At 52.2% G+C, this 15245-nt stretch overlaps 1 protein-coding gene across 3 annotated transcripts in view; it reads left to right on the top strand.

Annotated features, from left to right (window-relative positions):
- The window catches only part of slc26a10 (solute carrier family 26 member 10), a 127800-nt gene that overhangs the window by 45342 nt on the left and 67213 nt on the right, over positions 1-15245 (top strand). For all 3 annotated transcript variants that reach the window (XM_038786695.1, XM_038786696.1, XM_038786694.1), the window contains exons 5-9: positions 1207-1359; positions 4005-4087; positions 6436-6583; positions 10574-10687; positions 11765-11842. In XM_038786695.1, coding sequence (XP_038642623.1) covers positions 1207-1359; positions 4005-4087; positions 6436-6583; positions 10574-10687; positions 11765-11842 — 576 coding nt within the window. The remainder of the gene's footprint in view (positions 1-1206; positions 1360-4004; positions 4088-6435; positions 6584-10573; positions 10688-11764; positions 11843-15245) is intronic.

Raw genomic sequence — 15245 nt, forward strand, 5'->3', positions numbered from 1 at the left:
GATAGATTCTCTATACCTGCTGTAGCTGGAGAGGTAGGGAAGGAGACGGAAGAACGGGCAGCACTGTAGCATTGTGGTTAGCACAAATGCTTCACAGCTCCAGGGTCCCAGGTTCGGTTCCCGGCTTGGGTCACTGTCTGTGTGGAGTCTGCACGTTCTCCCCGTGTGTGCGTGGGTTTCCTCCGGGTGCTCCGGTTTCCTCCCACAGTCCAAAGATGTGCGGGTTAGGTGGATTGGCCATGATAAATTGTCCCTTAGTATCCAAAATTGCCCTTAGTGTTGGGTGGGGCTACTGGGTTATGGGGATGGGGTGGAGGTGTGGGCTTGGGTAGGGTGCTCTTTCCAAGAGCCGGTGCAGACTTGATGGGCTGAATGGCCTCCTTCTGCACTGTAAATTCTATGAAACACTAAATCCCAGGCTGCCAACATCCTACAGTCAGGAAGCCTCAAATGGAAGAATAGAGGAGATTTTCCACAGATCAGGGAAGGTGCGCGTTCCACCCCGTCTTGGATCCCGGGCTCGGCGTCCGAGCCACGTGTTTTTCGGCACTGCGCCATTCGCTGGCAGTGGGACCAGAGTATCCTACTGTCAGTGAACGGCCGGAGAATCCGGCCATTGGTTGGGAAATCGCTGTTTAGTTTGAGGGCTGTCCCGATAGGCACCCTGGTGTCTGCGGGGAGGGTTGAGGTGAAGTCATCTCTCTAAATGAACAAGCAGTTTGTGGCCCATGTTCTGAGCGCCATTGGTCTGGGGATGTACTTACCTGGGGCCTGGTCACCTGGTCAGGGAATGGTGCACACTGTGAAGCAATGAAAAAACAGAGGACACCTTCGGAACCAAAAAAAACTACATCAGATAAAACCAAAAGGGTGAATGTGGTGGTATGATTGGCATAGCTGTCTGCCATTGGTGCAGAACACCGGCTTACCATTGGCCCTGGTCGGTCATGTGCCTCTCGACCGATTGGTTGAGACCAGTCATGTGACGGCTCTCCGATTAGTCGAGAGGCTGAGTTAACCACGCCTCCATACCGAGGTATAAATAGTCAGTACGCCCGGCGGTCGTCCATTTACTGTAGTCGACCGCAGGGCTAACCTCTAGCTTAATAAAGCCTAACTTTTGTACAGCAACTCGTCTCGCGTTCGATTGATGGTTCATCAGTGAAAAAAGGTTTTTTTTTACAACAAACTTTCCTTTCTCTTCAGACACTGGCGTCAATAATTGGAGCTCTCTCCATGACCAACATTGTCGAGCTGATTATTTCCCTCGTCTGCCTCAGCGTTCTCATTCCGATGAAAGAAATCAGCAGCCGCTTCAGGCAGAAGCTTCGCACTCCCATCCCTATCGAGATGATCATGGTGAGGGAAGAGGAGCATGCATCATCGGCGCTTACCGCTCGTGAGATAGACAGTGTGTGATTCCACAGTTTCCGACTGGAAATGTACAGCACAATGCTTCAGCATCATGGGTTTTAATGTTTGCGTTTACCGTCGAGAATGAGGCCATTCAGTCCTTCAGGCTTTCAATTCCATCATGGTTCATCCGTATCTTAACTCCCAATTTGGTCCCAGACCCCTCAGCATCCACAGAAAAATAGTCCACAGAATCCCTTCAGTGTGGAGGGAGGACGTTTGAGCCGTCAGGCCTACACCGGCCCTCTGAAAGAGCACCTGAAAGGGACAATTTAACATGGCCAATCCACCTAACCTGCACATCTTTGGACACAAAGGACAATTTAGCATGGCCAATCCACCTAACCTGCACATCTTTGGACACAAAGGACAATTTAGCATGGCCAATCCACCTAACCTGTACATCTTTGGACACTAAGGGGCAATTTATCATGGCCAATCCACCTAACCTGTACATCTTTGGACATTGAGGGACAATTTAACATGGCCAATCCACCTAACCTGTACATCTTTGGACACTAAGGGACAATTTAACACGGCCAATCCACCTAACCTGCACATCTTTGGACACTAAGGGACAATTTAGCATGGCCAATCCACCTAACCTGTACATCTTTGGACACTAACGGACAATTTAGCATGGCTAATCCACCTAACCTGCACATCTTTGGACACTAATTGACAATTTAACATGGCCAATCCACCTAACCTGTACATCTTTGGACATTGAGGGACAATTTAACATGGCCAATCCACCTAACCTGTACATCTTTGGACACTAAGGGACAATTTAACACGGCCAATCCACCTAACCTGCACATCTTTGGACACTAAGGGACAATTTATCATGGCCAATCCACCTAACCTGTACATCTTTGGACACTAAGGGGCAATTTAACATGGCTAATCCACCTAACCTGCACATCTTTGGACACTAATTGACAATTTAACATGGCCAATCCACCCAACCTGTACATCTTTGGACACTAAGGGACAATTTAACACGGCCAATCCACCTAACCTGTACATCTTTGGACACTAAGGGGCAATTTATCATTGCCAATCCACCTAACCTGTACATCTTTGGACATTGAGGGACAATTTAACATGGCCAATCCACCTAACCTGTACATCTTTGGACACTAAGGGACAATTTAACATGGCCAATCCACCTAACCTGCACATCTTTGGACACTAAGGGACAATTTAACATGGCCAATCCACCTAACCTGCACATCTTTGGACACTAAGGGACAATTTATCATGGCCAATCCACCTAACCTGCAGATCAATCCCTGAGTAACACTCTCTGAACCTCAGATTTGACATTTTTAACTGCACCACAGCTCAGCAGCTTTTCCGAGGGAGAGAATTGCAGAGTCCCACTCCCTTTGTGTGAGGTTGTGTTTTGTGACATCACCCCTAAATGGCCTGGCCCCAATTTCTAAGATTCTGCCACCCCTTGTTCTGGACTCTCCTCCCTGCACCCCTACCAGAGGAAACACTTCCTCTCGAACAGCCTTCCTGAATCCCTTTAACGTTTCAAACACCCCGATCAGATCACCCTCAAGCATCTGTACTCAGGCCCTTCTCATCAGGCCCGCCTCAAAACGCACCTCTCAAAGCCCTTTCCCCACAATAACACCGAGCTCCATTGGAATGTGGGACCTGGCCTTCAACATACCTCCAGTAGGTCGCTTTATGAATTCAATCTCTCCAAGCAGATTCTTAAACTACATGGGTTCTGGTGGGGTCGCGTCAGTGAAGGTGAAAGCAGTGCTGTCAGAATACTTCCCACGTGCACAGAGGCACATAATAATAATCTTTATTAGTGTCACAAGTTTTCTTACATTAACACTGCAATGAAGTTACTGTGAAAAGCCCCTAGTCGCCACATTCCGGCGCCTGTTCGGGTCACAGAGGGAGAATTCAGAATGTCCAATTCACCCAACAGCACGTCTTTCAGGACTTGTGGGAGGAAACCGGAGCACCCGGAGGGAACACACGCAGACACGGGGAGAATGTGCAGACTCCGCACAGTGAGTTTCCCATCGATGTGGGATAGATTCAATGGGAAGAGTGGCGGGAAGATAGAATCCTGCCGGCAGTGAATGGCGCGCTGCCGAGTGAAACAGGGAGCTGGCAGGCCGGATAATTCCGCCCCAGCAACAATGTGGTGTTGACCAGATCATCTGTCTTTCTGATGGAGGTTGAGGGGTAACTATTGGCCTAGACACTGGAGCCCCTCTACCCCCCCCCCCTCCCCCGATCTCCCAAACTGTACCACGGAATCTCTCACGCCTTGGCTTCATGTCTCATCTGACGTGTGGCACCCCCGACAATGCAGCCCTCTTCCTGCCGTGCGTCACCGCAGCGCCAGCCTCCATTTTTATGCTCACATCTCTGGAGTGGGGATTAAACCCACAACCCTGTGACTGAACAGCGAGAGTGCTAACCCCTGAGCCTTGGCAAGCTGGAATCGGATATTTAAGTGGCCTTTTGCCGGCGTCTGGTCCGTGAGATGTCTGGATGTGTTACGTTCTGGAATTAATCCGAGTGTCGGATCTAACCATGCGCTTTGCTTTTCACAGATTATAGTTGCCACGGCGATCACCTTCATGACATCTCTTGATGAATGCTACAATGTCCAGGTCGTGGGAAATATCCCCACAGGGTAAGCTCCTCTTTCTCAAGACGATTAGAGGCACAGTAAGGAATGGTGTGCGACGGGTCCTGCATGTGAATAATTGCGTTTTGTGACTCCTGCCCATTGCCGGCAGGTGGCAGTGCCAGGAGATAGTACCAGTGGGCAGTGTTGGTGGGGGGGGGGTTCTTCCTCTGGGGAGCAAAATGGGCAGGGGGGTTTAATTTTTAGTGCCGGAGATCAGGGCGTCCTTTTAAAAACGTCACCCCAATCTCTGGAAAACCAATGATATTCTCGGAGCCCGCCCTGCCTGTGCGACGTTGTGGGAAACACCTCCAGCAGTTATTTTTTTTCTAAGTACTTGAAAATACAGTGAGAAAAGGCAGCATTGCGGCCAACACTTAGCATAAAAACCCAGAAGCCTCGGCCCGTTATCGGGGTGAATTTTTGTACTAAATTCAATCCTATCATTTCGGCTGTAGTTCTAGGCCCATTTACATGGAACTCGTACGGATATGAGGATACTGACAGTGGTGTGGTTGGGTGGGTAGGGGGATCTACCCGAGCTCTTCTCTCAGTATCACTTCAAAGTTAAGAAGGTCAACGAATCAATGGCCCTTCTGTGGTGAAAGAGCTGTGATTTAACCCGGGATCTCAATATGCTGGGCCTCAGGCCTTGGCTTTCCAGTTTCCACAGGGCCTTGTTGGGAGTACAGCCTGTCTCCATCCCAAAACAAAATCAATAGTGTCGGAAGGAGAGTCCCCAAGAGAGGGGTATCCCAGAGCAGGAGTTTCCTTGTCCCTGTCTTGGGCACGGCGTGTTTGGGACTCACCTGAGTGTCCAGGTTTGGGGCAGGACCTGAACCCCAAAAGACCATAATTTGAGGCCTTTTTAATTGGGGATCATTGCAACTTTTTGCCAGGGAAAGGGGTGGTGTGAGAGAAACCTTCAAATTAGCACAGTCAGCCGGAATTACCAGCCTCTTCCAAGCATCTCAGATGTGGCCCCCGTGCCTGCTTATCACTACTATTTAAATTAGACGCCTCTTCCTGGGTCTGTGAACTTTGGCAGTCAGGTCAGATGTTGCCATGCGTCGCCCCAATGTCAAAATCAATGGTCCGTGACCTTTTGAAGCCGCAAGGTCTTGTCTGAACCTTTAAATTAAAAATAATTCAAATTGATTTTTTTCATTTTTTAAATTGAATTTGAATTTTAAAAACCTTTACTGGGGCAGCACGGTGGCCTAGTGGTTAGCACAACCGCCTCACGGCGCTGAGGTCCCAGGTTCGATCCCGGCTCTGGGTCACTGTCCGTGTGGAGTTTGCACATTCTCCCCATGTCTGCGTGGGTTTCGCCCCCACAACCCAAAAATGTGCCATGCTAAATTGCCCCTTAATTGGAAAAAATAATTGGCTAATCTAAATTTATTTTTAAAAAAACCTTTACTGATATAAATTTTAAAAAGTGGCCAAAAGGGCCCAGCAGATGCCCCGTGCTCATTTTAAACTCAGTCTATCACTATGATGCAGTCTCGTACGATGATGTGTCAAACCTTAGTGGAGTTAGCCCCAGGTTAACCCCCTCGAGGGGCCTCCCAAATTCCTCTCTGTCCTCCACTGCCAGTTATGCTGTGCCCTCAGTCAGGCCTGCCCCTAGGAACCATTTCCCAGAAACACCCACGTTTCGGTGTTTAATAAATGGAACATTGCGTGACAAATGGAATGGGAGTGGAAGATTCCGGAACGTTTCTCACCCACGGTAGCTCTCCAAACTCATTCTGAAAATTCTGACTGAAGTGTATAGGGCAGGGACTGAAATAGCCACTGTGGCTCAGAGTGCTGCTCCATCAAGCCGATCAAAATGCTACCAAGACCGCAGCATTCGAGCACTGGGAGCCTATTTGTGGAAACTGCAATAGATGTCGAACTGAGATGTCCTTTTCACACCCTGACATGGCATGATGGACTAGGGGAGGACGCAAAAATAAATTCTCAAAGGAAGCACTCGTTTAGATATTGCTCACGTTCAAGACACTTGTCGGTTAGTCACTTGGCCGTCAATGGATCCCCCGTTTCACAAGCTGCTGCCCAAGACCGACACTTGACTGCCTCTTCCAATAACGTGAGTGCAGACTGAGTGGTCGATCCACTGTGTCCAATTAAGCCCTGCTCCCGAAGACCAATCTTACCCACCCTATTGCCTTTTTAATGAAAGTGTTAGCTGGAAGCGATGGATAGGAGGCCTCTGAGTCACCTCTCACCCCTCCCCCTGTGAACACATGTTAATCTCTATCTTCTCAATCAGTTGCTATTTGTCTCAATCCCCATCAATAGTTAAAAAAGTAACCTATCTTTTGCTTTTCCCTCCCCTCCCCCAGATTTCCAAAGCTTCAGTTGCCAGCCTTGTGGAGCATTCCGAGTATCATTGGAGACACAATTGCAATTACTTTTGTCGGTTACGCGGTGTCTGTTTCACTGGCTATGATCTATGCGGACAAGCACAGATACAAGATTGACCCCAACCAGGTCAGTAACATTAAAATGCACACTATCGCGAGAAAGGTTATCGGCGTACCTTTGTTTTGTAAGTCCCAGTTAGTCTCTGTGTGTGGACAGGCCCGAGGGAAAGGCCCATTCTCACTCCTCAATGAAATAATGGTTCCAAGGAGGCTGTAAACCACACAGAACATGTACTTGATGGCTCTAACTCATGGAGGATGTTCCTTAGTGACTGTCGGCAGGTGATCTTTCTGCTAGGGCACCGCATTGGCTTCGTCTTTGCTTGGTGTTCACTGGTCCATAGAATTCCGATGGCCCAGAAGGAAGCTATTCGGCCCATCGAGTCTGCACCAACCCTCCGAAAGGACACCACAAACTGCCCACTCCCCCCCTCGCCCAATCTACCTAACCTGCACATCTTTGGACACTAAGGGACAATTTAACACGGCCAATCCACCTAACCTGTACATCTTTGGACACTAAGGGACAATTTAACATGGTCAATCCACCTAACCTGCACATCTTTGGATACTAAGGGCAATTTAACATGGCCAATCCACCTAACCTGCACATCTTTGGACACTAAGGGACAATTTAACATGGCCAATCCACCTAACCTGCATATCTTTGGACACTAAGGGACAATTTAACATGGCCAATCCACCTAACCTGCACATCTTTGGACACTAAGGGACAATTTATCATGGCCAATTCACCTAACCTGCACATCTTTGGTCACTAAGGGACAATTTAGCATGGCCAATCCACCTAACCTGTACATCTTTGGACACTAAGGGACAATTTATCATGGCCAATCCACCTAACCTGTACATCTTTGGACACTAAGGGCAATTTAGCATGGCCAATCCACCTAACCTGTACATCTTTGGACACTAACGGACAATTTAACATGGCCAATCCACCTAACTTGCACATCTTTGGACACTAAGGACAATTTAACATGGCCAATCCACCTAACCTGCACATCTTTGGACACTAAGGGACAATTTAGCATGGCCAATCCACCTAACCTGCACATCTTTGGACACAAAGGGACAATTTAACACAGCCAATCCACCTAACCTGCACATCTTTGGACACTAAGGGACAATTTAGCATGGCCAATCCACCTAACCTGCACATCTTTGGACACAAAGGGACAATTTAACACAGCCAATCCACCTAACCTCCACATCTTTGGACTGTGGGAGGAAACCGGAGCACCCGGAGGAAACCCACGCAGACAGGCGGATAAAGTGCAAACTCCTCACAGTCGCCAAAGTCTGTAATTGAACCCAGGTCTCCGGCGTTGTGAGGCAAGCAGTGCTAACCACTGTGCCACCGTGCCTCTGATGCACAGGGACACTGAGGCCAATTGTGGCAAAGCTACTCGGCCAGGGATCAAACTAAATCCAACTGTCTCACGGGGGCTGAAGGCAGTGCCTTCACCAATCAAGCCATTAAAACCGCTCTCACACACTCTGCATTGGGACCACTCAAACGTTGGCGACTCATTTGCTGCACAGACCCACACAGCCACTGCTAAATATTGTCAGCAGAGTTAGTATTTTGTTCCGACCTCACATCCAGACTGACGTGGGTGCAAGCCACACCATCGGAACTTTGCACTCATTCCTGAGAGAGATCTGAATAACTGTGCAGGCCAAGTGTATCATCAATGCGTACATATACATCTCCCCCCCCCCCCCCCCCCACCGTTGCAGCGACAGGAGGAGGCCATTCAGCCCATTCTGTCATTCAAAAGAATCATGGCTGCCTGTATCTTAACTCTGCCATTTGCCTTTGCTCCATATCCTGTCACACTGTCCACAGTGCGGGAAATCCCTGTCCTTCTTCGTGCCTGGGATTTTCCCGTGCTGCCGACAGTGAATGGAGTTTTGGCCGGAACGCCAAATTCTCTGTTCTCACTTGCAGCGGGTTGGCGGATGGATGGCGGGGGTTGTGCAGTGCAGATTCACCAGAATGGCACTGAGGCAAAAGGAGTTAAATTATGAGGGCTGGTAACATAGACTAGGCCTCGTATTCCCTTGAATATAGCTAGATGAAGACCATAAGACCACCTGGTACTGAGAGGGGTGGGGAGGGAGGAGGGCCTCCTCGTAAAATTTGGGCCTGGCCAAATTTGCCATAAACAGGTCCAGGAAGCGGGAGACCGAGGGGACCATCTGACCAGACTGTCTGCCGCTCTCCCGTGGCTTCATTCACGGCTCTGGTGTCCCTGGAGAGGGAGCTTGCAGTGTCCACTGGCACCATCGAAGCCTTCCGTGCTCAGTGAGCCCCGCAGTGTCTGGGATATTTTTATCCCCTTTAATCATATTTTAGTTGATGTTTTAACTTTCATTTGTTTTTGTCTGAGGCAATATCCCTTTAAGGGGCTGTCCCTTTAAATTTTCCCCCTAGTTTATTTAATTTAGTTTTTTTGGTTTCCACCAAATAGTTGAAGAACATAACATAAGACGTGATGTGATGATCCTCAACTCCACTTTCCCGCCTTAGCCCCATAAATAAAAGGGCGAGTTGATAGGGCAGATAGAGCAAAATGATTCCCACTGGACGGGGGAGTCCAGAACAAAGGCCGGGATTCTCCCCTACCCGGCAGGGCGGGGGGTGGCGAGAACCACTCCGGCGTCGAGCCTCCCCAAAGGTGTGGAATTCTCCGCACCTTTAGGGGCTAGGCCCGCGCCGGAGGGTTGGCGCCCCGCCGGCCGACGCGAACGGCCTTTGGCGCCCCGCCGACCGGTGCCACGGCTGGCCTAAAGGCCTTCACCAGTCGGCATGAGTCCGCGCATGCGCCGGAGCGTCAGCGGCCGCTCACGTCACCCCGGCGCATGCGCGGTGGAGGGGGTCTCTTCCGCCTCCGGCGGACGGGCCTGTGCCGTGGCAGAGGTGGAAGAAAAAGAGTGCCCCCACGGCACAGGCCCGCCTGCCGATCGGTGGGCTCCGATCGCGGGCCAGGCCACCGTGGGGGCACCCCCCGGGGTCAGATCCCTCCGCGCCCCCCCCCCCCCCCCCAGGACACCGGGGCCCGCTCGCGCCACCCGCTCGCGCCGCCTGCTCCCGCCGGCACCAGAGGTGGTTTCAACCACGTCGGCAGGAGAGGCCTGACAGCGGCGGGACTTCGGCCCATCGCGGGCCGAAGAATCGCCGGGGGGGGGGGACCCGCCGACCGGCGCGGTGCGATTCCCACCCCCGCCGATTCCTGCGTGGCGGAGAATTCCGGCCACATCGGGGGCGGGATTTACGCTGGCACCGGGCGATTCTCCGACCCCCCCGGGGGGTCGGCGAATTCCGCCCAAGGGGGCAGAACGTTAAAATTATGGGCTGGATTCTCCGATCCCCCAGCCCCTTGTGTCCCGGCGACACGCTCTTCACACGAGAGAATCCCGGCAGTTGGCAATGGGATTTCCCTCTGAAGCCATCCCACGCCGCGCGGAAACCAGCGAGCGGGCGTGCTCTGCTGGCGGCAACAGGGAATCCCAACGGTCAGAGAATTCCAGCTTACCCCTTGGCTATGCAGGGATGGTGTTCGGGCACATTTCCTCACACAAAAGAGCGGGAATCTACAACTCCACCCACCCCGCCCCCGACAATCGATGATTGTTGTCATGGTAACCATTCCTGACTCCAGTTTTTCAATTGAATGATTTATTCATTCAATTTAAATTCCACCAGCTGCCGTGGTGGGATTTGAACCCGTGACCTCAGAGGATGAGCCTGGGGCCACCATTTCCCCCCCTCCCCCATCCCTGCCTTGTCGACTAAAAAGAGGATGGATTTCCTCAGGGTTTCTCCTGCTCCAGTGGTGGAGATTTAGCGTTTAGTTGAACTCCTGTTGACGTTACAGCAGGGCAGAGGGTCAAAGATCGCGAGGGAATTATAGCCACTTACCTTCAATCCCAGTTAGGCTCATTTCTGTGGGAAACGTGGCCAAGGAAGGCAGATTTTGCAACCTCCTCCCTCTTACATCTGTAATATATTTTTGTCACTGTTTCATAGGAATTGTTGGCTCATGGAATTTCCAACACGATCGCTTCGCTTTTTACCTGTTTCCCAAGTTCTGCTTCATTGGCTACGAGCAATATCCTTGAGAGCGCGGGCAGCTACACACAGGTAGGAATATCACATTCGCAGAGGAGTCCCGCGGTGGCCATTTTGATTTCTTGACTATGACGTGATGCTCCGCCATTTTGAAAGTGTGATGAGGCTCAGAGAACAGAACTCAGAATAGGCTCTTGTTGAAGAGAAATTCTCAAGTGCTGTTCGTAAATCTGTTTTTCAACCTTCATAAAACTCTGCTAAGGCCTCACCTCGGAGTACGGTGTCCAATTCTGGGCCACGCACTTCAGGAAAGACCCATTGAATGCCTACAGTGCAGAAGGAGACTGTCCGGCCCATCGAGTCTGCACCGTCCCCCTGAAGGAGCACCCTATCTAGGCCCACTTCCCCACCCTATCCTCATAACCCCACCTAACCTTTGGACACCGAGGGTCAATTTTAGCATGTAGGGAACTCATACCGGCACCGGGTAACCCGCCACAAGGGGTCACCCTCTGCGACACTGGAAGATCCCACCCACAGTGGAGGGGGGGGGGTGGGGGGGGGCTGGAAAATCCCACCCCGAGCTTCACCGCAAATCAATGTGAGAGTTACCTGGGAGACCCCATTGCTGTTGGATTGACAAAAGACTGACACCAAGGATATGGAGATGCTTATGGATTAGACTATCCCACTTTCACGACCTCAGGATCTCCCGAAGCGCCTTCCAGCCAATGAGGTGCTTTCAAAGTGTAGTCACTGTTGGAATGTCGGAAACGCAGCAGCCAATTTGTGCACAGCAAGATTCCGCAAACAGCAAAGCGACCTGTACACCTGTTGTGGTGATATTGGCTGGGGGGGGGGGGGGGGGGGGGGGGGGGGGGGGGGTAAATATCAGTCAGGGTTCTGAGAGAAGCCCCTTCTCTTTCTTCAGAGAGTGCCCCTGAGATTTCTCTTAACTTTTACTTGAGGAGGCATGATTTAACAGGCTCATCTCAAAGTCAGCACCTCCGGCAGTGTGGCACCCCCTCACTGGGAGCTCTCCAGTGGGTGTTGGCCCTTCCAAATCCGAGGTGAGAGCTGCTACCACTGAGCTCCAAAGACATTGCCATGAACTGTGCATAGTTCACTTTTCCGCTTTCTATTTTGCAGCTTGCTGGTTTTTTTACCTGCCTTGTCGTCTTGGTGGTCTTACTTTTGATTGGTCCACTGTTTTACTTCCTGCCCAAGGTGAGCGAGATTAAACCAAATCTAACATTTTGCCAAACGGCTTCCACTGAATTGTCCCAAGATGCATTGTGTTGTCCGTAAATTATCAGACACTGCGACCTGTTTATTATTAAAACGTTTTACCCAGATGCCCTTGTTTATGAGATGAACTCAGGACAAACATAGGTTCACGATTCGGTCGGTGGAGTGGAGGGGCCCTTTGAAATCCACGCTGAGGCGCTCAAAGGGGCGGGAGGCCTTCACCAGACGCGCACAGTCTGGCTGGTAGAAGTGCGGCTTGCACTCCGCACAGACCTGGCAGTCCCTGGTGATTGTCCGTACTTCCTTGACGGAGTAGGACAGATTGCAGGCCTTTATAAAATGGTACAACCATGTGACTCCCGGGTGACAAAGGCTGTCCTGCAGGACCCGGAGTCGGTCTACTTGTGCGCTGGCACATGTACCTCGGGATAGGGCGTCTGGGGGCTTGTTGAGCTTACCGGGGTGATACAAAATCTCGTAATTATAGGTGGAGAGCTCGATCCTCCACCTCAAGATCTTATCATTTTTGATCTTGCCCCGCTGTGTGTTATTGAACATGAAGGCTGCCGACCGTAGGTCAGTGAGGAGAGTGAATCTCCTGCCGGTCAGGTAATGCCTCCAATGCCGCACAGCTTCAACAATAGCCTGGGCCTCTTTTTCGACGGATGAGTGCCGAATTTCTGAGGCATGAAGGGTGCGGGAGAAGAATGCCACGGGTCTGCCTGCCTGATTGAGAGTGGCGGCTAGGACGACATCTGAAGCGTCGCTTTCTGCTTGGAAGGGCAGTGTCTCGTCTGCTGCGTGCATCCCGGCCTTGGCGATATCGGCTCTGATACGGGCGTCAGGGAAAAATGGGTGGACTGTATGAGTGGGCGGGCCTTGTCCGCAGAGTTTGGGACCCACTGAAAATGAAATGAAATGAAAATCGCTTATTGTCACGAGTAGGCTTCAATGAAGTTACTGTGAAAAGCCCCTAGTCGCCACATTCCGGCGCCTGTCCGGGGAGGCTGGTACGGGAATCGAACCGTGCTGCTGGCCTGCTTGGTCTGCTTTAAAAGCCAGCGATTTAGCCTGGTGAGCTAAACCAGCCCCTGGGCGTAGTATGAAAAGAACCCCAGGCAGCGTTTGAGGGCCTTGGGGCAGTGGGGGAGGGGGAGCTCCATGAGGGGGCGCATGCGATCGGGGTCGGGCCCCAGAACTCTGTTCTGGACCGCATAGCCGAGGATGGCGAAGCGGTTCGTGCTGAACACACACTTCTCCTTGTTGTAGGTGAGGTTTAGGAGAGTGGCAGTGTGGAGGAATTTGGCAAGGTTGGCGTCGTGGTCCTGCTGATCATGGCCGCAGATGGTGACGTTGTCTAGGTACAGAAAGGTGGCTCGCAAACCGTACCGGTCGACCATTCGGTCCATCTCCCTTTGGAATACCGAGACGCCGTTGGTGACGCCGAAGGGAACCCTGAGGAAGTGATAGAGGCGGCCGTCTGCCTCGAAGGCCGTGTATGGACGGTCCGATTTACGGATGGGGAGCTGGTGGTAGGCGGATTTCAGGTCCACTGTCGAGAAGACCCGGTACTGTGCAATCTGATTGACCGTATCAGATATACGTGGGAGGGGGTACGCGTCGAGCTACGTGTACCGATTGATGGTCTGTCTGTAGTCCATGACCATTCTGTGTTTCTCCCCAGTTTTAACTACTACCACTTGGGCTCTCCAAGGGCTGTTGCTGGCCTCGATAATGCCCTCCCGAAGCAGCCGCTGGACCTCAGACCTGATGAAGGTCCTGTCCTGGGTGCTGTACCGTCTGCTCCTGGTGGCGACGGGTTTGCAATCCGGGGTTAGATTTGCGAAGAGGGAAGGTGGATCGACCTTTAGGGTCGCAAGGCCGCACACAGTAAGGGGAGGTAGGGGCCCGCCGAATTTCAGGGTTAGGCTCTGGAGGTCACAGTGGAAGTCCAGGCCGAGTAGTAAGGCAGCGCAGAGGTTAGGGAGGACGTAGAGGCGGAAGCCGCTGAATTCTACGCCCTGGACCGTGAGAGTGACCGTGCAGAACTCCCGGATCGCCATGGAATGGGATCCGGAGGCCAGGGAGATTCTTTGATTGGCAGGGTGGACCGGGAGGTAGCAGCGCCTTACCGTATCCGGGTGGATGAAGCTTTCGGTGCTCCCGGAGTCCAGCAGGCAAGAGGTAACGTGTCTGTCGATCTTAACGCTGGTCGATGCGGTGGCCAGGTTGTGCGGACGAGACTGGTCAATGGTCACTGGGGCAAGTCGTGGTTGGTCGTCGCTGGTGTCGGATGATGGGGAGCCCGGGGGGGGCACGGGTCCTGGAACACTGGTGGTGCCCATGTGCAGTGGGGGAGACAAGATGGCGGCGCCTGAAGATCTTGGGGAGGAAAAAATGGGCCGCACGTGGCGGGGGTTGAAAAAGATGGCGGCGCCCATGGGCCGCACGTGTTGCGCAGAGGGGAAGATGGCGGCGCCCACTGGCCGCACGTGGTCCGGGGAGGTGAAGTGGGCGGCACCCATTGTCCGTAAACGAGGGTGGTGGGGGCGTTAGCGGCGACTGCGCGGGCCTGGGACGCCCTTCTTACCGCAAGCCTTACAAAGGGCAGCGCGGGCCAGGCAACATTGGCGGGGGTGTTTCTGCTGGCCGCAAAAGTAACATTGGGGACCGCCGGGGTTCACTGGCTGGCGTGTGGCGCAGGCGTATTGGCTGGGTAAGGCCCCCGCTGGGGCAGCCGTCTGTGGGGTCCACGATGCGCAGGAGGGGTGGGCCGCGCGGCTGGGGGTGTAGGCCTGAACATTACGCGGGACAACCGTCATAGAGAGCGCGAGCTTCTTTGTCTCTGCGAGATCGAGCGTGGCCCCTTCTAAAAGTCGCTGGCGTATGAGGTCCGACCCAAATACCTGTCACAAACACGTCCCGCATGAGGAGGTTAGAATGTTCAGTACCCATAATGGCCTGACAGTCACAGTCCCAGACTAGTGGGATTAGCGCCCGCCAGAGGTCTTCTCTGGACTCACCAGGGAGTTGAGAGCTAGTGGCGAGCACGTTCGTCTTCTGGGCGTAATTTACTTTTAGTAGCGTCATGGCTTCGGCGTAGTTTTGCGCGTCCTGGATCATCGGAAAGACGTTGGAGCTCAACCTCGAGTACAGTATCTGTATTTTCTGAGCCTCCGGAACAGGGCTTGGCGCCGAGTTGATGTACGCCTCGAAACAAGCTAGCCAGTGCTGAAAGTCCTTTGTGGCGTAGTTTGATTGCAGATCCAGCTGCAGGCGATCCGGCTTGATGCGGAGGTCCATCTTCTGAAAATCTTAGAGCAATAAATTGATGCACGATCAATTGCACAAAGACGAGAGTTGAATACAACTGAGGCTTTAT

This window comes from Scyliorhinus canicula, chromosome 28 (assembly GCF_902713615.1).
Source record: "Scyliorhinus canicula chromosome 28, sScyCan1.1, whole genome shotgun sequence".
Classification (NCBI taxonomy): Eukaryota; Metazoa; Chordata; class Chondrichthyes; order Carcharhiniformes; family Scyliorhinidae; genus Scyliorhinus; species Scyliorhinus canicula.